The 23,391-nt window shown below is 40.1% G+C and overlaps 1 protein-coding gene across 2 annotated transcripts in view; it reads right to left on the bottom strand.

The window, feature by feature from the left end:
• LOC110380376 (EGFR adapter protein) overlaps positions 1-23,391 on the bottom strand; it is a 114,320-nt gene that overhangs the window by 34,892 nt on the left and 56,037 nt on the right. Inside the window, exons 1-3 of one of the 2 annotated variants that reach the window (XM_049838690.2) lie at positions 18,611-18,748; positions 10,736-10,810; positions 10,319-10,465 (exon numbers count right to left, since the gene is read on the bottom strand). In XM_049838690.2, the coding sequence (XP_049694647.2) occupies positions 10,319-10,456 (138 nt within the window). In that variant the 5' untranslated portion in view covers positions 10,457-10,465; positions 10,736-10,810; positions 18,611-18,748. Of the gene's footprint in view, positions 1-10,318; positions 10,466-10,735; positions 10,811-18,610; positions 18,749-23,391 lie in introns of those variants that run through there. The other variant, XM_049838689.2, reaches the window with a different exon arrangement.

Genomic DNA, 23,391 nt, shown 5'->3' with positions numbered 1-23,391 from the left:
CTTAGAGTTTTTAGTATACTAGGTACAGCAATAGTTTCAGCTGCCTTTAACTATTTCACTCACGATGTTCATGTCAGCCGTAGGACTTCGATAGACCTCCCCCATTCAATGTTTAATGCTTCGTACAATACATATGACGGATTTAATGTCGCTTGTTACATAAAATGATCCATTAAACTTAACAGCAGCCGCCCAGTTGAGTGTTAACGTTACCATAGCAACGGATGTGCAGTAACTCCTCACTTCCCAGTATTTGCTCAGCGTGTGTTTGCTAGTTGTCGCTATTTTCACGTGCAGCGGCGGAAACACTTTGATGTGAACAACTTTATTGATCTCTTCCGCTTACGAATAGTTCGTTTTATTACAACTTCTATCTTGAGTCGCGAAGCATCGGTTACATCTGTCGTGTCTATTAATTAATAGCTAGCATTAATTAGTCACAGCGTGAATTTTAGGGGATATTGAAATTAAGTGCATTCTTTGAAATCGAATCTTTTAATGTTTCCTAGTTTTAGTGGATTACCTGAAGTTTATTTGGAGTGCTAATGTAGATACGAAGAAAACAAATAAGTAGTCTATGAGTTATTTATAGAACGAAATTACATACCATTTTTTTTCCCAAAACTAAACATCATCTCGGACTATTAATTAATCAATGATTTTTCATTATTTCTCTCACGCCTCCTGACACACGCGTTGATCGCGCACTATTTATCACAATTCTCCTAAACACAGCTCTGACAAGTGGATCATCTTTTACTCAAGTCACTGTTAATTCCCCCACATGCAGTACTTAAAGCTTGAGTAATAAAAGTTAATAAACAAGTGACGTCACAGGCTTATTGACTGTTTTACGACGTTGTTCGGCTAAGGAGTTGTGAAACGCGCGGGTTCCGGTTCGAATCCCGCGATTATGTCTTTATGGCAGACGTTATTTGTTTACCGATTGATACTTGTGTAATGTCATCTTATTGAGATAACGGAGGTGTGTAATGTGTGCAGATACTTAAATAATACAGTAGGTACCTATGTGCATCGCTGAAGAAAGAATGACTCGTGATGGCAAATCGATTGCGGTAAAATTTGAGAGCTATTTAGCCACATGCCTGAATGTTTAGTAGATACTATCTTGAATATAAAGTAAAGAGTTTTTTAGGTATATAAACTGGCTATCAGTTCTTTCAACATTTTACACAATCTTCTCCTGTAAGTATGAACATTGCTGTAATCTATACATGTAGCTATAAACAAAACAATTAAGGACCTCCTCCGCTTGTTTGAAATATATAAAAAAAGGATAGCATTAGTGTAGCTACCTAGTAGCTAGATATATGATGCACCGCACGCACGCCACATCCGGCCGCAGTCGCACCCCACCTGTTTACACAACACCACGCTGTTTGATCTGCACCACTATACGGATAACACACAAACTATTTATTTGTAAACCCCGAATAAACAGTTTGTTACTTATTCCTGTGTTGCGTTTGCTTGTGTGTCGATTCCGTGTACGTGCGCTCAGAAAGTTTCATCAAACAATTAACTAAGTGCTTCTAGGACTCAGTAGTTTCTTCTATCATGTGGACGAATAGAATATTTCGATGATAGATAAAAGCTAGAAAAATATTTGGACATCGTCCACAGAATATGCCACAGTGAAGAAATTGGTAGTGGATATTGACATTTACAATAATTATAGTTTTATTTCTCAGCGTTATTACTGTTTCAGTAGTAACTAATTGCTTTCATCTGGTTTTCATAATAAATGACCTACGAGTAAATAGTTTCCCATTCGGGAGTATACCTTCCTAATTAAGCACATAATGGAATAGTCCTGATCTTATAATGATACTGTTTACTACGTTCGTTATACAAGTCAAATGATATTTGTTTCCATTACGTTAGTTGATAGAAATAAGCCGCAGAAACGAGAGTGTTCAGTAATTAAATACATCCTGAAGCTTTCACTGCATTACTCTGCTTTATTAACGTGATATTGTGTTAGCTGTGATATTATATAAGCCACTATGAGCTATTACATTATAATATTATATTACATAGTACATAACATACACGTAATGTTTATCAATCTCTTGATACCTTTTTATAACGTTATTAATAACGAAAAACTTCATACGCTCGTGTACTTAAAATTCGAAATTGAAAACATGCTACCACTTTGTTTTTGTCTCTCCGTTCTATCTACAGTAATATCATCATTTGTTGAGGCACATGTGCCTTCCTCATTACAGAACTGAATCTACGATACAAGATTTCCATTCCATTTCCACATTCTCTCACTGCTACTGACGCAATAGCACCTCCTTTATGGTATAGCAAAAAATAATTACATCACTTGACGATACAATCTCCTTTCACGAAATTTAAACATTGAAATAAAATACATAAGTAATGTGACCTGTAAACCCTTCATAATAAACGTCCTTCATTACGGGTGTTCACATTCAATTTCCTTTCCAAAAGAGTGCGGCTCAGTTTTCAATAGATTTCAATTCAATAATATTCACGTGGTAGTACATTACAACGGCTCTATGAATAGGCTCTAAAATACCATTTCAAATGTATGAAAAATCCAACAAAACTCTGTGACCCGTATCACGTGTCTAATAGAAAAGCCTTCGATTTCGTGTAAACGTCCGTATTCGTAGGTAAAGGGTAAAATATTAGTGAAATACACCGGTTCGCTGGTTGTAGGTCGAGTCCCTTTCAGTGTATGAAATAAAACCTCGGCTAAATGGTTTTCACCCCAATTCCTTGTAGCTTTATAGTCTATTGTTTGTTGCGACAATCAATCACCAGTAAATCAAAAGATTACGAGTGAAATGGCTCTACATACAAAAATGAAAAATACTTATCAAACAACAGGAAATCGGATGAAAAGGTTAACAAACAAACATTAAGATTTTAGAGCCTACAAACATGACTTAATGAGATCGGAGTAGGCCCCTTGTTCGATATCTAGTGAGGTGCGTTCGGCGGCTCCCCGCGGACCTATTATTCAATTTGTAGCTCCCAGACATCTGTGTGCGGTGGAATTTATAATTAATGCCAGATACCGACCAATCAGCGACGATTAGCCGCATTCTTACCGAATAATTTATTGTCTTTTGTTTTTGCTTCCTTCATTACGGAAATTGAATTTGTGAACGAGATTTTAGGGGTTCACTGAATGCGTAAATTAAAGAGATTACAATTTTAATTGTTTGCCTTTGAGGTATTGAAATATCAAATTTCTTAAAGTAAATAGATCCGCTTCTTCCCGTCAACTTGAAAATACGGTGACATTTTAGCCATTTTTTTTTGTGGCGATGTCTGTCCGCATCACGCGACACAAATCTTACAAAAACTTTACACGCTCCACGGTAACATTCAAGGTAAAAAATATATGTAAAAATAATCAAAGCCATGTTTTACGATGTGTGCCGGGCGAGGGTTCCCAGAATTCGGCGGTTTTTCGGCGCGTTATCGGGTTACGCCATATTAAACGGTTAATTAACCGAGATTGTCTTACAACAGATATTATTAAAACTTTCATGTATCTCAATGTAGCTCAGAGAACATAAAATGTGTATAAATTATATTTAAAAAGTAATATTTGCATATTAAATAATATTTTCATAATAATAAGAGTCATATTTATTTTTGTAATAGAGTGAATGACATACGTGTGAATTTTAAGCATAAAGCCAACAAACAATAAAAAACTTACGTCCAGTGGGAGGTGTCAAAGCTTATAAATCTGTCACCAGAGTGGAACAGGATGTGAACACTTTTATAAACTATTTTAAGTTTATTACTGAGGAAAAAGCACGAACTATCAATTAAGTGCTTCCTCTATGGATATGTTTGGACAACAAAACCATAGACGATGATAATGTTATGTTACTGCGGCATGGCAACTAAATCACGTAGACCAGGATTTACAAAACAATAGAATGTTTAGAAGTCCGTGGTATTTAGCATTTTCCGCAAACAATAAGTGGTCATTGAATAGAGCTGGGTACAATGGCAGAGGGACAATGATGGGCATCGGGACAGACGAGCGGGACTGCGGCGTGCGACGCGTCGTAAAACAACAGATATGTACGAGCCAACAGCGCTAGCGTACGGAAATGTGGCGATGTTCATGTCTGCTTGATGCAGTTTCGCACAAGCATCTTAAGAATGCTGGATTCCTCAACTATTGCTAACAAGGTGGTTATTTATTGAAGTTTGTCTAGTTTCTGGTGCCGTTTTCATAAATGGTATGTATTTTCTGATTAGGTTTAAAAAAATATGATGGAGAGTAAGGAATATCGGTACTTTTATTGGTTTTGTAATTTCTGCAAATTATTATACGGCATTCATATATAGGGTAATTAAGTTTTATTACTGTGTTACAGAAAGCTTTCATTCACGATGTTTATGATTTGCATTAACAACATAGAGGAAAGCTCGGTTTACTATTCTAAAAGTAATCACAAATTATGATTTTGTGTACAAATATAACAGTCAAAGGAACAAAAGAGGAGTGTACAATAGCTGCTAAACAAAACGCTGTCTGGACACAAAGAGAGCTGTAATTAAACGATCAGGTAGACAGTGCAGCGGGAGCGAGACCACCCGCCTCTATTGTGACACTTTTTGTACAGTCCGCAAAAACAGAGGACTTGAATAAACACTGACTAGTTGGACCAATATACATGTTGCATTACCTGTTGCACCTAATGAAACTCGTCTCTCACTCGTCGCAACCGCAGATACAACCGAGCACCGCGAAGCCGCTTAACAGGACAAAACAGAAGAATTTCTCCATACAGCTATACAAAAGCGTACAGTTGCATACCAGAGGTAAGCTCCCACGATTTGTTACGAACAATAAACTCGAACTATTCACAGGTCAATCACACCTCACTACACGCCGGGTTACACCACAGACACGGCGTGATCAAACAATCAATCACCACGACGACGTCACCAATTGACACGCGCGTCACTAATACTCGTGGTCCGCCGCAGCGGCGTGCGTGCCTCTCGAGAGCCTGAGCGCGACTGAGCTTGCAGAGATGCTAACAAACTCGTTCTGAGCTCTACTAAAGCCTTCACGGTAAGTGGCGCAGGCACAATGGGAAACGCGAGCGCCCGCGCACCTGTGTCGTATACTCCTTTTTCTTTTTAATTTTATAAGGCGTCGAACTTTTCTGCGAGCGGACGAACGGTTGATGACCCTAAACAGAAGTCCCTAATGATAATTTAATGGGACCTCAACCGCCATCGATCGAACAATTCACATTCAATGTTAATGGTTATTCATTTGGCAAGCAATCAGCGGCGACTTTATTTCAGACAAAGTTACATAGCATAATGGTTGGTAATTCATCAGAGCTTTTTTCTGTCGGTCGTCTGTACGCGGCGGACGTATGAATGGGCGGACGGACAGCTAGATGAAGCTGACGATAGCGGACGTTTGTGAAACTGCACTGTTTACTATTTGGGAGGCGGTCGTGAGGAATGCGCGGCTCCCCCCGCCCCGCGGCCCCGGAGTGCGTCGTGCAAGGTCGCGCGCGGAGGTATGCACGGCGCGCGACGCACTGCACTGCCAAAACATAAGCAACCACAAAAGGTCGACTTCCAAACCGAACAGTATAAGCTTCTGTGGCACGTGGAACTTTTGCAGCTGTAACTTGGCAGTGACATGTCGACCGGTGGGATCACGGAATACATAAGAAATACCGAGAACATCTGATCGATGACAGTCATGACTCGCGACTAACGGATTACAACAAACCGAAAATTTACAACGTGTCAGGGGAGTGAGGATCGATTGCTCTCGAAATAAACATGTCGACAAAGTTAATCCGATTACAGAAATAAAGACAAGTTTTGTGAGCAACAACAGTCGCACGACAACAAGACAAGTAAATATTAATGGCCCATTCACGTGTTTATTATTCTTGTGAGCTTATTTTCGACGTTTAAAGCTTTGAAAATATATTAACTGACAAAATCACATTAGTAGCCCAAATACTCTCGAATGTGTTTTATATCGAGGACTATGGAGCTTAAAGATCATACGTCAGTATTTGAGTTACGTTGGAGCAATAACATCGAATATTGTCCTGGAACACAAACCTATCTGATTAGAGAATAAAGTTAAAGCCTGAAGAGATAATAAAGAAGAGATGATCGGTATAGACAAGTAAGTCAATATGTTAGTGAGAATAATAACCATCTGTAAAGCTTCTAAAATCCGAGCAATCAGTAGAGAGTTTATTAATCAAGGAGATAAATTACTGTAGCAGATTACCTATTTCATAAAAATGCTCCAGGACAGCATATTTAAGAAATCCCAACCAGCCCGTGACTCAGTTATTTCAAATAGAGTATGAATGAATTGTATGATAACTTCACAGATAAGCACTACACTTTTAAAATTATGAATCTTCTTTCACCTCTGCTTCTCGTGCACATCCACACATAACATTCGTTTCTTACATCTCGCTCGAGAGATCAGACAGCTGATACGCTCAGTTTCTCTCACTCTCCTATTCCGTACACTCATATTATATTCAAGCAGCATATTCAACCGTACAGCTTGTGAGCTTGTCTGCAGATACTCTGATACCATTGTATGCGGCAGCGAGTTATGGCGCAGATCAACTGCACTATTTGTATAGTAGCAAGATTTTATTCGCGAAATAGGCAAGCGGCGTCGGATTTATTGCAGACCCACTGTTTTACCCGCATTTGTTGTATTATTGTGTCAAAGAAGTTTTCAACTGTCTTGTGCAGGTAGAGGTTTCAGCTTTAATGAATTCGCAATACTAGCAACGCAAGATTCCTGGTGTTACGTCAAGCATCTAAAATATTTCAACAGCTTGACCAATTTAATTAAAGTTACATTGGTAAAAAACTTTGGTATTCCAAACAGTTTAACCTAGTGAACCTAATATGGGATTAGTTCCAGCGGATCATGACTCATCACTTCTGTACGAGTCGTGACGAATGCAGCCGTCGTGCCGTCTTCCGTCATTAGCTGCGTCTGCGCCTCTACTGACATTTGTCAAGCGGCTATTAGGCAATTAGATCCTAATTATGAGAAAAACAGAAGAATGTTAATTGGTCTAATTTTCATGGCTACTATTTATACAGTCATAAAATTGGTGTTTAGATATTATAAGAGATATGGATGGAGCATAAATGTAGGTTAAAACCATTTACTTCAATCACCGTGCATCGATTGAAATCTGTTATAAATACTAAAGGCAAGTAGAAAGTTCGCGTATACTCGTAAATACCAATAAATATATAGCATTAGATGATCGGCAGAAACTTAATAACGGGTTGTTGATGAGAAGTGAGGCCTGATGATGTCGTGTGCGTTTATCTGTTGGCGGGAACTAGACCGCTGGATCTGAGTTGCAGCGACCGCTCGGAGTTATTGTGACTCTAGTGCATTCACCTGGCTGTGCCTGGTGTAGCTATGTCTATAGTGGTAAAAGGTTTTAAGCAGGTATTTTTTTACATTTCTACTGTAGAAGATCACATAAAAAAACTGATAAAACAATGTTATGATTTTAACAATTCATTTTATCTTTGGCGACTTTGGCTTCTATACCGAAAACTTTAGTGTTTCTCTCCACATCTTTCAAGAATTGTTATGAGCTTACAGACTTAACCCTACCAGATAAAGTCCCAGCAAAAGTTAGTGCAACAAACAAACAGTGCAGTATCCTTAGGCTTAGCGACAGTGGTGCATTTCTTAAGCCGCAGTCGAGTCGCAAAGTTGCGGCGACACTCGCACACAACTTGCTCTGTGAACTACTTGACACTAGGCACCCTATAGGGCTGCACAGCAAACGCCGCCATTTCTTATGACTTATGTGTTACATTGTCACTAAGAACTTGTGCGAAAACTATTCAGAGATGAGACCCCACTGAATAAACCAACAGTCTGCTAATACCAAACTTTCTATTTGTATGAAAAGTAAGTACTTAAAGAAAAAAAACCGTTGACACTCACTCAGAAGAAACAAGTGACAGTTCGACTAGGAGCGCGTCAGCGGATAAACCATAGTGGTTAAGCCAGATCAATTCAGCCTAACAAAAAAAACGACACAAAATAGTACCTAAGTAGATACATAATTTAAATACAAAGTCAGTGGAAACAAAGTGGGCACGTATCTTATCCTGTGAACAGTTTATTTGCTTCCCTCAGCGGTTTCCCGGCGAGCGCTGGGAGCCGTTCGGTTTTATTTCGTTCCTTCTTCAATATTATCGTGTTACACACAAAAGGAACGAGTGCCAGCGTGTCAAGTATTTTATCACCGTTTCTTTAACAAAAACTACAACTAAGTAGTATCTCGTGTTAACCGGACCTTTGTTTATCTTAGGTTAAACTACTGAACTTGACGTATCTAAACAGTAGATATGGTCAAAGTAAAGAGGTGACGTCGGAGAGGCAAAGTTTCTAACGAGAACTATACTTTGGAATAACTGAAGAATTGCCATCATATAATACTTGTAAAGAGAATAAAAAGAATTTGTCAACAGGGTTCCTTCAACAGCGCCCAAGTTAAAGTGAAGTATATTGCTGAGGCAGATAGTGCAGTTTCCTTCCTTCCCACGCTCGCTGGTGACATGATAACGTTAGCTCACGGAGCACTATCGGCAGCAGTTGTCGCTATCACAACGTGAGGAGTATCAGCCAGTTCAATGAATGAAGTGCTACTTTATAAACGACATATTTTTCGCAGCTTCTTTGTCGAAGATTTTTCCAGCGTGGGTTGAGTTCTGATACTGAGATTAACTTCCAGCAGATACTGGGTACTTACATACCCAGGTAAGGATGTGTCCTATCAAGATGTAAGCATTTTATGCTTTCCGATCTGGTGACCGTTGGTCGAATACCTATGTATATAGATATAGATGCTTATTCGTAAAGTTGGACAATCATTAATTTCTTACTTATCATAAGAAGAATATAGCCAAGCATACTAGAATATAGACCAGTTTATAATAAGTTATGAATGTCCGTGTTTATGTATTGGCACGTCTGACAATAAAGTAATGCTCTTGTATTCGCTATGTATGAGTATGAATGCATGATCTCTTCATGTGTCGCATTTAGCAAATACCAATGTTAAAGCTTTCAGAATTTACTCTGTAACATTAGACGACATTTCAACAAACACAAACAAGATTGCAATTAAAACAGATATAAAATTAATTCTTTAGATAGACCTAGAAATGTGACACAATTGTCTGTCTTCAAAGAAGGTATTGTACAATGTAATGCTCGTGTCATCAGTAATTCATATGGTTCAGTGCATTATTATTCGGCGGAGGCGGGCGACGTGCGGGCGACGTGCGGGCGACGCGCGGTGAACGCAATGTTATCTCCCGTGACCCCGAACTTCACGCCACCCATAAATACTCGAAAGTCGTGCGTTCGTACTTTCTCCACAACTTTCAAAGTATTGACTGCTTATTTTGCTTCCTTTTTGCTTAATTTATAATTACATATCTGATTGACGTGACTGTCTGGAGAAATTATTGAGTCGCTGTTTAAAATATTGAGTATTACACTGATTATGTTACCCAGGTGTTCAAATAAGTGAATATAAACGTTCGAAACTTCATTTTCCTTTCTTAAACCTATAAATGGCAAGAGAGAACTCAAACGTAACTTGTCCAGCAGTAGACGATAAAAACTAATAAAATAAAAGTTGCAAGTAACATCCAGCAACAGAGCAACGAAACAAAATTATGCATTCAACTTCGTTCGTTCTCATGACTTGTTCTCACAAGCCACTGTGACGTAGTTTAGCCAGCTGAGTGGAACCAGTGAAACTCAAAGCAGAAGCCAGTAGCGTCCCCGACGAGATGTGATGCAGAAAGTGTCGGGTTTACCAAAGCCGCGAGTGTACCCACCGCCGAAGCTCGCGTACAATTTGCATACACGAGATACTGTTGCACTGCTTTGTCGTAGCTTTATGATTCTTGCCTCCTATATGATGTGGCAAATATCGAACATAATATACTGTAGTTAACAATGCGAGTTAAAAACTCTGTTCTGCAAGTTTTGCTACCCCAATTCTTATCAGAAAAAATGCTACAAAGGGGAGTGAATTTTTGTATGATGCTGCTGCCAGACTTGAATGGAAGTGGAAAACTGAGGGATAGTAACAAAGTAAGCACTTATGAGTCGAATCACTCAGGCTACTCCAGCTGTGCGCGAAAGGTATGGGCCATACGCGGAACTATGTATAGTCAGAAATTAGGTTCGAGCCGTCATGATATTGGTCGCGAATGGTACCTGGTCGGGCGTGTCGGTCTGGAAGGCGTGGCAGTAGTGGTGCGGCGGCTCGGAGCGCGGCTCGCGCGCCACCAGCGCGAAGAGCGCGCGCGTCGCCTCACACGTCGCGTACGAGATGCGGCGCAGCGCGTGGTACATGCGCACGCTCTGCAACAACCACACTATTGTACCACTAATACATGAACTTAGCATATGTTGCTCCCGCTGTGGGTAGAACGACCAATCTACTTTCTGGAAATATGCTACCAGTGTTCCATAAGAGCCTGCAATGACCTTTTGGAAGTTAACACTGTCGACTACGGCTGTAAGTAAATATCCACAGTTTATGTTTTCAGCATTTCGACATTATCATCCTACAGTACTATTTACAAATAAGCATCGTTAGTTATAATGAAATATGAATGAGGTGACAGTTACCTGGTCGTCGGGGTCGCATACTTTGACCCCCGAGAGCGCGACCACCACCAGCACTGGGACCGCACGCCCGTTCTCCTGCGGACCAGCAAACATCACCGTTATATATAGACCAGTATATACCAAGTCTTTTAATTAACAAAATACAGCTGGTTTACGTGTTAAGTGTGTTAATAACTGTGCCTAATATTCACTTAGCCGTCATTAACTAACACGAGAAGGTTACACAAACTATGAGGTACTAAATATCAGACATTTTAACGTAATACGAGAAGTAAGGAAAACTCATAGAAAATAAGCTGTAATTTCTGAAACCTATCAATATGGCAGGTGAGCTACGCAGTATTTCCGTCAGTTTCAGAAACAAATGATTTTCTAAATAACTAGCTGTTGCGTTGTAAATAACGTCTGGCTAACAACTGTCTGCTTACAAGTGTTCTGTCTGTTAAATATTCTCTAATAATACCACAAGAGCTTCAAAATTGCTTGAATTGATTTTTCCTGAAAAACTTGACGACTTTATTTGTTTGCAGGGAACCTTGAGGGAAATGCCAGATAATTTTGAAGCTCGTGTGGTATTCGGGGGATTATTTTTCCGTCCCAAATGTCGGCCACAACCTGTCAGTTTGACGTGGTTAATTTGACTGGATCATGTTTTGTTTTTTATATATAGCAACTACCAGAGAAAATATTCAAAAAATTATCAGTATAATACCATGTAGGTTGTACCACGTGACGTCGAATGGTGCAATTCTATTGGTCGATATTTGGGTCGGAAAAATAATCTCTGATATCTAGACAAGACTTTGTTATGTCGTAACATCGTATGTCCATTCAAATCTCTTCAGTGGGTTATCATATCTACAGATTTTGTTCGGCGTGATGCATAGGCACACTCATTCTACTCAACTTCAATTAAAACTGAACCTTCAACTTCTGGCCTCAGGGGCTATATTATCCTTGATTTTATTAACGCATGGCCACAGTTCACAAACAAGTTGATTTACGAAACATCATTTGTTAGTGAGAGGGTGTACCGTGTAGCCTGTGCCAATGGTGATTGTGTGAGACTGTAGGGGTGAGGAGGGCGAGGTGTGCGGGGCGCGGGGGGAGGGGGTCCTGGCGGCTCTCATTAGGCATTTTAATTAAGAAGGACGGCCGCAAGCCGTAACGGCCACTATCTACCTGCTACACACTACATCTTTGTCAACTGATATTAAATTCTAGGCGCAAATTCTTGACCCGATTCGTGTAGCGGCATCAGTGTAATGGGAACCGTGAAACGTAACATGAAACTGTCGTGTCAAAAAGGGAACATGCCATGGACAGCAAAATGACTAGCGGAAATGTCATAACGCAAAATCACCTAAGAAAGTATAGAGCAAGAAATTATAAACTATTCCGAATTTAGTACTTTAAAGAGTACTGGAAATGCGGACGTTTAAAACCGAAAATGTAACAGCTTATCGCGTCTTAGTCTCAAGTAGTGGGTGTTCCGACTCCGGACGTACATTTAAAGCGTCGGAGCCATTAGTATGTAGTAGTTGGGAAGTTTTAATGCGAACTAAGAACTGTTCTCACTGTGCTAATAACAGTTACACTAACGGACTTGAAGCACACTTGTTTTAAATTTCAATCTCGTAACCGCGGCTTGTTCCCCCGGGTGCGCGGAGATGCAGGTACGCGTGAAGTGTGAACTCATAACTGCTAACAAGACATCAACGGAACTTTGCTAAACAAGGTCCTCGAGCCCCTCGCGTCTCCAGGGACCTCGGGAGATGTGACTTCAGAAATTACTCGATTAAAATGTTTTCATTTGCTTAATTTCTTATGTGCGTCAAACGTAGCTAATGTGGCGCAGCGCAATCAGAGCGAACATATTCTCAGCCGTCGCTTTGGCAAGTTATGTCACAAAACAAAATACGTCGGGTTTCATAAGCGGTGTCGAAATTTAGACTTGCTCTATACTTAATAAGCTGCCTCACTTCAAACGATCAGGGAAAAAGTGTAAAATGTTCTCCTTTCATCATTTGGGCATAAATATGCATGGGTACTTCCCTCCTCACACGCAAAATACATTGAGGCTCTTTATTAAATATTCTTCGGCGGCAGTTTGTACCGGCACAGCTGTGTCCCCCGCATCGCTAGCACTCGCTGCTGACAAAGCAAATGAGCAATATCGCCAGGTAAAAGCCTAGGCAGCTCCGAGATACCATCTATTTTTTATTCAGTGCCATTTTTAATCAGGCCGGTGTTTTTATATTCAGCGCTAGCGAGCGATGTAAAGGGTCCCGGAGGAAGGTGCCGCGTAGTGGGCGCGTGATGGTGGGGAGGCGACGTTTGTATGTAAATCGTGAATTATTCGTGGTGCGGCTTATTGCGACCTTGGTGCTACGTTTTAGTGTCGCGCTCATCATGCCTGCCAAATGTACAGAAAAACAACCCCTTGCAAAACGTGATAAGAAACCTCCATGAGCAAACACAGGTAAACTTAAGTAGTTCAACTCGTAACCCTCGCTGTTTACACTGCTTAGAATACATTTTCACTTCGTATCTCTCGCTGATTTGTTTGATATACCGATCCTTCTGTACCTGTACGATACGCTGTATTCCTTTGCAGCAGGTGAGTAAAAAACGTGTTTTGCAGTATTGCTCAGGGGCCCGATTCTCCTAATTTTACTTTTTTTTATCCTTTTCTGTCATTCAATAATGAATCACTTTGTCTGCAAATGATTTACGATTGCAAAATGATTGTACAACAAACTACCGTATAGACCAAAATCATCAAAATAGCAGACCAATCGCACACCAATCAAATGTCAATCGAATACGATTGGTCTTTTATTAGTAGCAGAATGCCCGATATGGTTAAAACTGCTATTACGATCATATTGCGATTCGATTTCTATTCGATTTTGACATTATTAACTTAGGAGAATCGGGGCCCAGGAGTATTACATGTATATTAGTATTATTAAGAGCTCATGACTGTTGCATGGAGAGACTTGCCCTGCGGAATATGCGCTGCTGACTGTCTCAACAGCAACATACAGTAAGGTTGTTTCCTGTGATCGCAGAAATAACGATGTTAGTCGCAGATATTGACTTCGATTAGATTGACGGAATAATGGAACGCTTTTGTTGTATTTTAAAGACGTATATATATTTCCAACTAAAGTAAACTTATTTTAAAACGATTTAATATTGTTTAATAGAATAGGTACCTACACAAAACAACTGCCAAGTTACTGCTAACTAAAACAGTTCTGTATAGAAAGGGTATTGCTTCCCCAGACGTCCATTGAGGTGCAATTTATCGCCATAAGCGATAGTGCACGTGTGCGCACATGTGCCTGCGGTCGCCTGGTCGCCGGTCGCCACGTGTGGAACCGATCGCAGCCGTGCCGCAGGGACGCCACAAATTATACCGAAGACATTTGTGGGCACACTCCCTGTTGTCACCCTGCCCTTATAGGCTATTTCATACGAAGATCATCTCCATACCATACACTCACATTTTTATGTTTTCAACGCAGTAAGAATTTTCTATTTGGAATGTGAAAAGGGTGCTCGTCTAGGACAATAGACTGAAAAATTTGCATTCGTAAGTTTGAGTTATTGTAGAATTCATTTAACCAAATAGTTTAAATGTATTGTTTAAATGAAAAAACAAAGAAAAGCTTTACATTTCTGAACACGGAAAAAAAGCCTTGCGATTAGACAAAATATAACGGCACAAGTTGGTGTTCATCATTCAACTAACTTCTGCCGGCAAGGTTTTCTGTGATTTAGTACACGCCTGCGGGAGGTGAAGGGGGAGTGGGAGGGAGGATGACAATCATCTCGCACACAGCCGACTGGAGAGCGCTATTACCAGGAGCGCACGACACGCGGGAGATGTTGTGATCGCCTCGTTACATTCGCTGACATGCGCCACATAATTGTCTGATATCTGTCGCAGATATGACGTCACCGCGGGAACCACTTCCTCATCGTTTAGCGTTCTAAGAGCTATGATTTGTGCAATTTTTATCTTTGTATATTCTTTTTTTGCAACTTGATACTTTATAAATCAGTCGAACTCGACTTGGTTGGTTTATAAACAACTTTTTCTGTTAAATACTCTTTTTTGTTTTTGTACTTTTCAGACTCTTTGAAAGCCACTATTAATAGCCGGTTGTTTCGCTGAAAGTAAGAGCCGCCGTACACGGACTGCTTCAAGCAGTTGAGACCGACTGCTTAAAGCCGCGACCGCGCAGTGAACTATAGTCATTCATTCGCTGCCGTACACACGACTGCTCGAGCAGTCGCGACCGCTTCAAGCCGTCAACTGCATGATGAAATTCCATCGTTGCGAGGCATACACCGACTGCTCGAGCCGTTGACTGTGCTAGAGCAGTCGACAGCTCTCCGACTTCCCTCTCCTCCCCGCCTTTTGCGGCCTCGCGGCGTCTGTTTTCTCATTTGACTGCTCGAGCAGTTGGGTCGTAGCTCGAGCAGTCAACAACCGACAGCTCAAGCAGTCGACGCCGACCGCTCGAGCGGTCCGTGTATTTCACTCAGCCGCTAACTGCTCGAGCAGTCCGTGTACGGCGGCCCTAAAATGTAATATTTAGCGATGCGGCGAGAGTGTGTCGGTAAAGACGCACAACTGGGACTTACTCTCAGCTTCTACTCTCTACTCAGTAACAGCTTTCGCGAGCTGAGTTATAGCGCCCGAGTCATGAGCAATACGCGGCCTTTGTAATTTAGGAAGTGTATGGAGCTACCAGTGAACTGATAACATTAGATGCCGTTAGTTGTTCAGTCGTTCATTTTGACTAAGCGCATTGTTGTAATTGTGTGTGCGATGTGTGCGCAGTGCGATCGGCTCCTGCTGACCGTAGACTAAATCTAACCATCTGTTTTGAAAGCTCCAAACCTCTGCTTCTTTTAATCGAATGAAGCAGAATTTGTAACAGTAAAACATAATATGGCACTAACATTAGTGGCAGCCGCCCTCAGCTCAAGCGATATAATAGTGCGGATCCATTAGCGCGGCGCTCGAGCACCGATACAAGTTTACGACGCCACCGCCACGCCACCGCCACGCGCAGAAATATGATCACGACGAAGCGACGGATTCGATGTACGTTGGTGAAAACAGTGTCCAGGCATTTAAGATGTGCTGAACTTAAGAAAGCCACAACATCGTGCAGACTATGAGTCTGACTAGGTACTTCGGCTATTTTGTAGTGCAGTACTTTACGAAATGAGAAGAAGAATTAAAACTGCAACGATGTCGGTTTATAGGTCTAATAAAGTAGTTCAATTCAACTGGTTCGAGTTTAGTCATAGTGAACCTTCTGTTCCTACAGCTGAACGCGCATAACGCTTTACAGTCTAAATAATTACTAAGTTTATTGCTTTCCACTCACCCAGTCGGTTTCCTGCAAAAAGCAATTGTGGATGCATACCAGAATCTCGATATTTTCTGTTATAAACAGTTATGCCAGGAAACAATTTAAAACTTTTGTAATAAATAACAATCTGCTTGTAGCGAAAACAATAGGATATTAATATAACGTTAATTTAATCTTCATAGATACCTGTATATTATATCAATTAATACTTTACTTAATCAAATGATTTAGAATCAACAAAATGAAGATCAGTGAACTTCTCGTAAACTTTCAAATAAATAAATAAAATAAAACCTGAATGAACTGCATAAAATACGTGGACTGAAACGAGAGCTATCAGTATTAATGAAGTGGCGATGATGCATTCGAATCAATCGCGTCAGTCGGACTCGATCCCTGGCTACACGGAAAACCTCTCGCTCGCTAAGTATTTGCTCAAACTCGAGCGTAAAACAATTGCCGAGCGCTCCGCTGCTTAATGACGCATTGATCGCGTATTTTAATACGAGTACGCCGAGTGCCCTACGCTGTACTCTCGCGCACAAAGTGCGTACAGCGCAGTCAACCATTTTCTATTGTATGGACGATCAGTCGGAGTGGCGCATAAAGCTATATTTTTGCAAGTGGTTTGTTGATGGCAATATTCATTGTGAAGACATTCAATATTGCGTAATGGCAGTCAACAATATTATTCGTTGGAAATCTCTTAGAAATGGCAGGGAAAATCTAAGAATAAAACATTATCCCTAGCCTAAGGCATCTTATGTGGAAGTACAAAGTTTGTAATACAACGAATACCTTCGTTCCTATCACGCTGAAGTCTCCATAAAGTAAATGGAAACAGGAAGCGTAAATCACGGGAAAAAACACGACAGCCGTAAAAGTTCCGATGACAAAAGAGACGACAGAGGAAGGTTATTTTTCTTAAATTACTTTAAGAGAAAAGTACAACATTGAGTTGTGTCGTTTTGTACCCGAGCTAATTACTTCAGTCGACAGGTCGAGATGTGCGGGGCGAGGGGGAGGCAAGCCCGGGGGGGGGGCTCTAGTGACACGTTACAATGGGAAAAGTTACGCAATAACAGACTAACTTTCGGCTTGACTCCGTTATCTGTGCGGTCCCAACGCTTAAATATAGCCCTTGGGACCACGACGTAAAGTCCTTGATGAATACCGGGGTAACTGTGTGAAGTCCTCCGTCTTTTATTCGTCCGTCAGGCGTACGAGATTTATGTGAATAAAACACGGGTTCGTGTTATGTTTTATGGTGGCGAACTGTAATCCAACGATAACACGGAAACGTACGGCTCACGCCATCAGAACAACGCCGGTTAAAAATAATTCTGATGTATTTGATTTACGTGTCATCTGCCCTAAACATGTTCCGGATGTCACACATATATAATGCGTATATTTTGGCTTTTTATTGCCCAATTTTCCAATTTCACTCTGCCCTGAATTTGAACACATTTGTATGAAACTATTCGAAATCTCTTGCAGTTATGAAAGTACCAACAATAATGTTTAAAATCCTCTGGATATGGATGAGTGCACATCAGTTACACGTTCGTGTGAACCCGTTGAATGCAGCTCAATCAATGTCGATCAGGTTTCAATCGTTAACTATCAAACGTGACGCGTTTAGTAAATAGTTCACAAAGTATTACATGTAAAATTCATCATGTGTTGTAAAATCAAAATACTGTAAGAAGTATGTACATGTACTGCAATTAACTTCGTTGACTTCGGTAAACTCTCATTCTAGACATGACTGAATTACTTATGATAGTTTTCTGATAACAATAACATTTTTTAAACAAAATCAATACCTAGATGCCGTATCAAAATCGAAAGCTAGGCTAATTGGAAGTTGTGTTTTTCAACAAATCAACAATACACTTTGGCTTGTTACAAACTTCCTTAAATCAGTGACATTGGGCACAATAGCCACAGGCAAGTTCAATACAATGTTACATAATTGACAAGCATTGATCTACGGAAGGGTAAGGAAGGGCACCGCGTACAGTCGCGAACACTCGCGTACAGTCGCCGACAGAAGGGTCGACGTCGATGGCCATCCCTATTTATTGGAACAAATTCCAATCCCGAGCTGTAACTGAAAAAATATGTAACAGAAAAACGTAATTGCAGTTCCCCTCGGCAATGTGACTATTTGAGAAAGGGTCCGTGATATACAGCCTGCAGAACATTCCACATTATTTATATTCCGTGAACATTACAATAGGGAAAAGTATTTCTTGGTTATTGTTGATACCGTACCGTTATGAACCTAAATAGTTTGATACGTGAACAATTGTTATTGAGGAAAAATAATATACTTACTCACTTAATGTAAGTTATAACATACATCTTTTACAGACAGAGCATAGAAAATGGGTAAACTTTTTATTCTACAAAGTTGTAGAAGAAGGCATAAACTTTATCTTATTAAACTACAGATATCTAAAATACTTACCTCTTTAAAAAAACTTCCAAAGTAATAAAACTAATATCCTAAACTGTTAGAGTACGAACTCGCAACAGTTACGAAGTTTTCCGAAGTAGTGTTCGTGTGAGTTCGTCCGCGGCGGTGCGTGCGGCCCGGGCGGCGCGCGGCGCTCGACTGCCGCCCTAGCGCCCGCCCGCCCTAACCACTAGTACATACTTTACCAAATGTTTCTCAAGCAAAATTGAAAACAAGGATTTATTTTTCAAAATAAAGATTGTTTTAACGTGATTTTTTCGTGTAAGATCTTTGAAAATATTCGAAGAAACCCTGGTTTAATAATATGTTTTTTTTGACATCTGACAAAGAAAAGTTCGGAATTAGTCAATCGCATCCAACAAATCCGTTGATGAATGACCACGACCGAAGCCTCAGCTATTTAGCAGCCAGTGGGCATGACAGCAATAATACAAGCATTCTATCGTAGTTCCATACCGCGGATAAGAAGAGGATTTATTCCGAGCCCAACATAAAACAAATCGCAGCGGACCGCCGCCCGAGCCCCGCACATCCGTCATCGTTTGAGCAAACCGACCCAAACACGCTCACATGTATCATTTAATATCAATACTGTTGTAATACAGGATACTTTTATTGGTCAAGGCATATTTCTTTATTTGAAAAAAGCCAGAAGGTATAGCCAACGTAGGAGAAATTCTTCTGCTTTCACATAAAACAATAAAATTATGTAAACAAAGAGATTTATTTTAAAGTAAACTTATACTAACAGTTCTTTCCTATTTGTATTTATCCGTTTACGAAATACAATTCTCTGTTTCAAGGAACATTTCCTCCACACAGAGCTAATTTATAGCACAGCGGAAATATGCTTGCATTTCTGTCCGAGTTACGTTCCGAACAATTTGCTTCAGCGGTAAATTATAATATCAAATGTAGCGCCTTCAGTGATCCCTGGCAAGCCTCTAGGAGACATCTAGAGTCTTCTGTTTAACATATAAATAACATAATATTCGTGGGAGGCGCGACTTTATGCATTATTCAGGCAAACGCCGCAATCAATGCCAGCGCTTAATTAAACAACTCCAAAAGTTATGAACAATTCTTTCTAAATGAAAACTTGTTAATGCTGTAAAGACTAAAGTGTTTTTATTGATAAACTTCGATAACTTAACAAGTTTTTATTTGTTCATCAAGCTCTGTCTTGATTACATCATTCTAAATTACCTGCTATTGGTTATATTTTTGATGGTGGATATTATGAAATATTTTCAAAAAGGTACTAATAATAGGTACCTGTCGTTTGTAGCCATTGAATCATTTACTAGGTAAATAGTAGGAAGCTGACAATACCCGGTGGGGTCTGGCGGTGCAGTCGGAGAACAAGTGACGACGACACTATGTCTTCCTTACGAGAAGGGGACACACAGACAGAAGTGCGGTAAATTCTCCTTTATCTCGTAAAAGCAACTGTTACTGAAGCTAGGTAGGAGTTCCTCAGAAACATGCCTTTTAAATAAAAAATGCAGTACGTTTCAAAATCAAATCGACACACGGTAGCCAACCGAAGGATCGTCTTCGTGTTATATGCAAGATCTCAGAAAGGTCAAAAGATTCTGTGGCTACTTAAAACAAGTAGAAATTTAATTTGATCTTGTATAAACTATTAACATTAGTGTAAATGTCTGTGTGTCACGTTTTAGGAAAGTATTTGAGGAGTAGTTACCGAGTGGGCGCGCAGACGGACGACGCTCGCGACAGTCGTGCACAATGTTATTATTGACTCAAGTCTGCACCTTCGCGAGTTCGAACACCGCGAGCAAAGGTTATAGGTACATGCAGTGTGGGGCTGATAACATTGATCAAGAATAAAAGGTGTACTAGAAACTAGACGTTTCTCGACTTTCGTAATGTTGTTTGCAAATATGTACATATTTTAATGAAAGCAATGTAAGAATGTCTGTTACTCTTTGACACGAAATTGTAGCCTATAATAATATCAGACTAAAATATATAGTATATAGCCTACTTTTTATCCATGTGTTCCTTCGGAACGCTTATAAAACGGCGGGAAGATGCCTTTATTTATTGCATACTTTTATTGGTGCATTTACCATATACCTACTCACTGTTTACAAGTAGGGCAACTGCATTGAATAAGGTGTCACTTCCAGTGCTGCACAAGCCGATGTAGCGGCGACACTAGGAGCGGCGTTTACCTTGTCACTGCAAGCTCCAGTGAGCGCGAGAGCGTCCCGACGCGACGCCTCGACCTGCTCGTGAGTCGTGAGCACTCTTTTCGTTCACATATAGTGTCGCTCAGATTTGAGATTGGTATATTTTTCGGTCTTGAAGGTTTACTTAAATGGAAGATTTTCACTACTTTTCACTCAAATACCTAAACCACCGAAGAAATTTAATTATATTCGATTCTAATGGTATTTCGTATCCCTGTACTTATTATATTATGTTATTAGTCATGAATAGTCTCAATTTTATCAATAAAATTATTTCCAAGAATAGAAAACATTATCCTACAAAAAGAAAGAGGAAATCTTTAACCTTTTGTAAAGATTTTAGCTTAGAATCGCGAAGTCAGTGGAACGGCAAACATTGTTGGATGGGTTGAGAACGTCTCGTGTAATGACACTCGTCCTCCGCACGACACGACACGCGCGCTACAATCGCTTCACCCGGAACACGAACTGTCACTACAGAAATATCATTCCATATCATTTCACTGCTATCCTTGAACCCCAAACTGCGGTTCTACGTATAATATCTTCTTAATGCACCAACGAGAAGTTTCTTACACACACTATATAGGCAATATTTTCAATTTGGCTGACTAGTAAGCAGTGGACAAGTTGGAAGTTAAACTTGTCAGTCGCGTGACTGACAAGGCGACTTTTTTTTGACTGTGTCCACCTTGTAAAGGTACCTGATACTAGCTTTCTGCTTTCAGCTATGGTTTTAATTGCCTATTAAATATAGTAGTATGATATCATCTCCTTTTCAATTGACATATTACGAACGACGAACTATAAAACATCAAGTGTTGGGCCTTCTGCACGACGTGTCCTAGTATCCTCGAGGGTTAGAGGCGCGAGTGATTGTGGCGTTGTTTCGCCATCAGCGCTATATTGTGGCGACCGTCGCTTGATGGCGATGTGATGGCACCGGCTGAGCAGAGCTGACAGCGCTACTTTGTGCTACATCAGTTTGCTCAACACATTATATCGTTTAGCGCTCAGCGACACATTTGCAAACAATTCAAAACAGATTAGGAAATTATAGAAAGCTAGGCACAAAAAATGTTTGAGGATATACATTGTATAAAATTCTAACAGAAATAAGTAATCCGAACGGTACAGCTTTCAATACTATTTCATTGCTACAGCTGAACAGACGTTTCAGTATTTATAGTAAACGGTGAGCGGTTGTAGTTACACGCTTTCCTTTGTACGGAGCGATCCCGCAGATCAACTAGATATGTACCGTAACGAGGACCGCTCTTCAGGTCAAATGACCCGCTCAGCGTCCCGTGGACTCAGACATATCGAAAGATATTCTCTGGATGAAAACATTTCAATGTCCAGGGAGTAGGTACTATAAAGGCGGGTACATATTTCTTACAGTTGGTGATGTTAAATCTTAAAAACTTGCTTGTATTTGGATCAGCTGCTTATGATATATTAAGTTATTGTTTAACGTGGGTTCATAAAATTCTTTATGCAAAAAAAAACATTTTGACAAGAACATTGGAAAACTCTAAAACTTTATTTAACCCCTCAGTATTTTAGAACTATTATTGGTAAAACGTGAGTCCAATATACAAAACAAAACTTGGCAAGCACACTGACCAGCTGCAACAAGTATGTTCCGACCTTTACATTGGTTACTCGGAATTTCCGAGAAAGTGATATTTGTGTATTACCCCTGAATGTCCGGCTCGGGTTTATCTCGGACACAGATGTGGTTGTATTTGATTAGTTCGGTACAACTGTACAATTGTACCGGTACACTGTACCTACATACATACTTGTACATACATGAGGAGACCGCGTCGGCACGTGCGAGCTGGTACATCGAAATAATATGGCTTGTTCATAATACGTGCTCGGATGTAGGCGAAATGAAATAAACATGCTCGTTCATTTATTGATATGTTGTACTATATATTCTTGTGTATTACACGAAAAGTTAAAGAGATAGGAAAAATATAAGAAGGTAGAGCGTACTAGTATAAACTATACAATCGTTGCTTACAGATGTGATTTATGGAACTTTCACGACACATATTTTTAATAATGTTTTTCCTTTCCATCATTTCATCTGAATTAATTGTGGATATCTTTGAAGTTAAAATATGTTTACCTCTTGATAAATAGGCTATAAAGTTATTTAAGGTTTGGTTTCATCTCTCGTTATTAACGTCCTGTCAACTTCAGTTATTTGTCGTCCCGGCTCGTCGTGCATCTAACGGCTATTCATTAACTGAAAAGCGAAGGCTTTAGTTTCATCCAATAACTTTGAAAAGCCTTGTAAAATCAATAAACGTAAAATTTTTATAGTGTCGTAATTGGGTAACCAGTTAATACAGACCTATGATAAACTACGCAGTAATGTTAGCACTGAAAAAGTTGCAGGCGGCGCGGCCACGTGCGCGGGTCAGCTTGTGCTGGCCTTGCGCTAAGTTCGGTGAGCATTTCTCTACAAGTGACTGTGCTACTTGCGACATTTTATTGGAAAACTTTCTGTGGACCAACTCGAATGTTTTATTCTCCTACTTT

The sequence above is a fragment of the Helicoverpa armigera genome, chromosome 12 (assembly GCF_030705265.1).
Source record: "Helicoverpa armigera isolate CAAS_96S chromosome 12, ASM3070526v1, whole genome shotgun sequence".
In the NCBI taxonomy this organism is placed as follows: domain Eukaryota; kingdom Metazoa; phylum Arthropoda; class Insecta; order Lepidoptera; family Noctuidae; genus Helicoverpa; species Helicoverpa armigera.
This window is presented reverse-complemented; position numbering and strand designations above follow the sequence as displayed.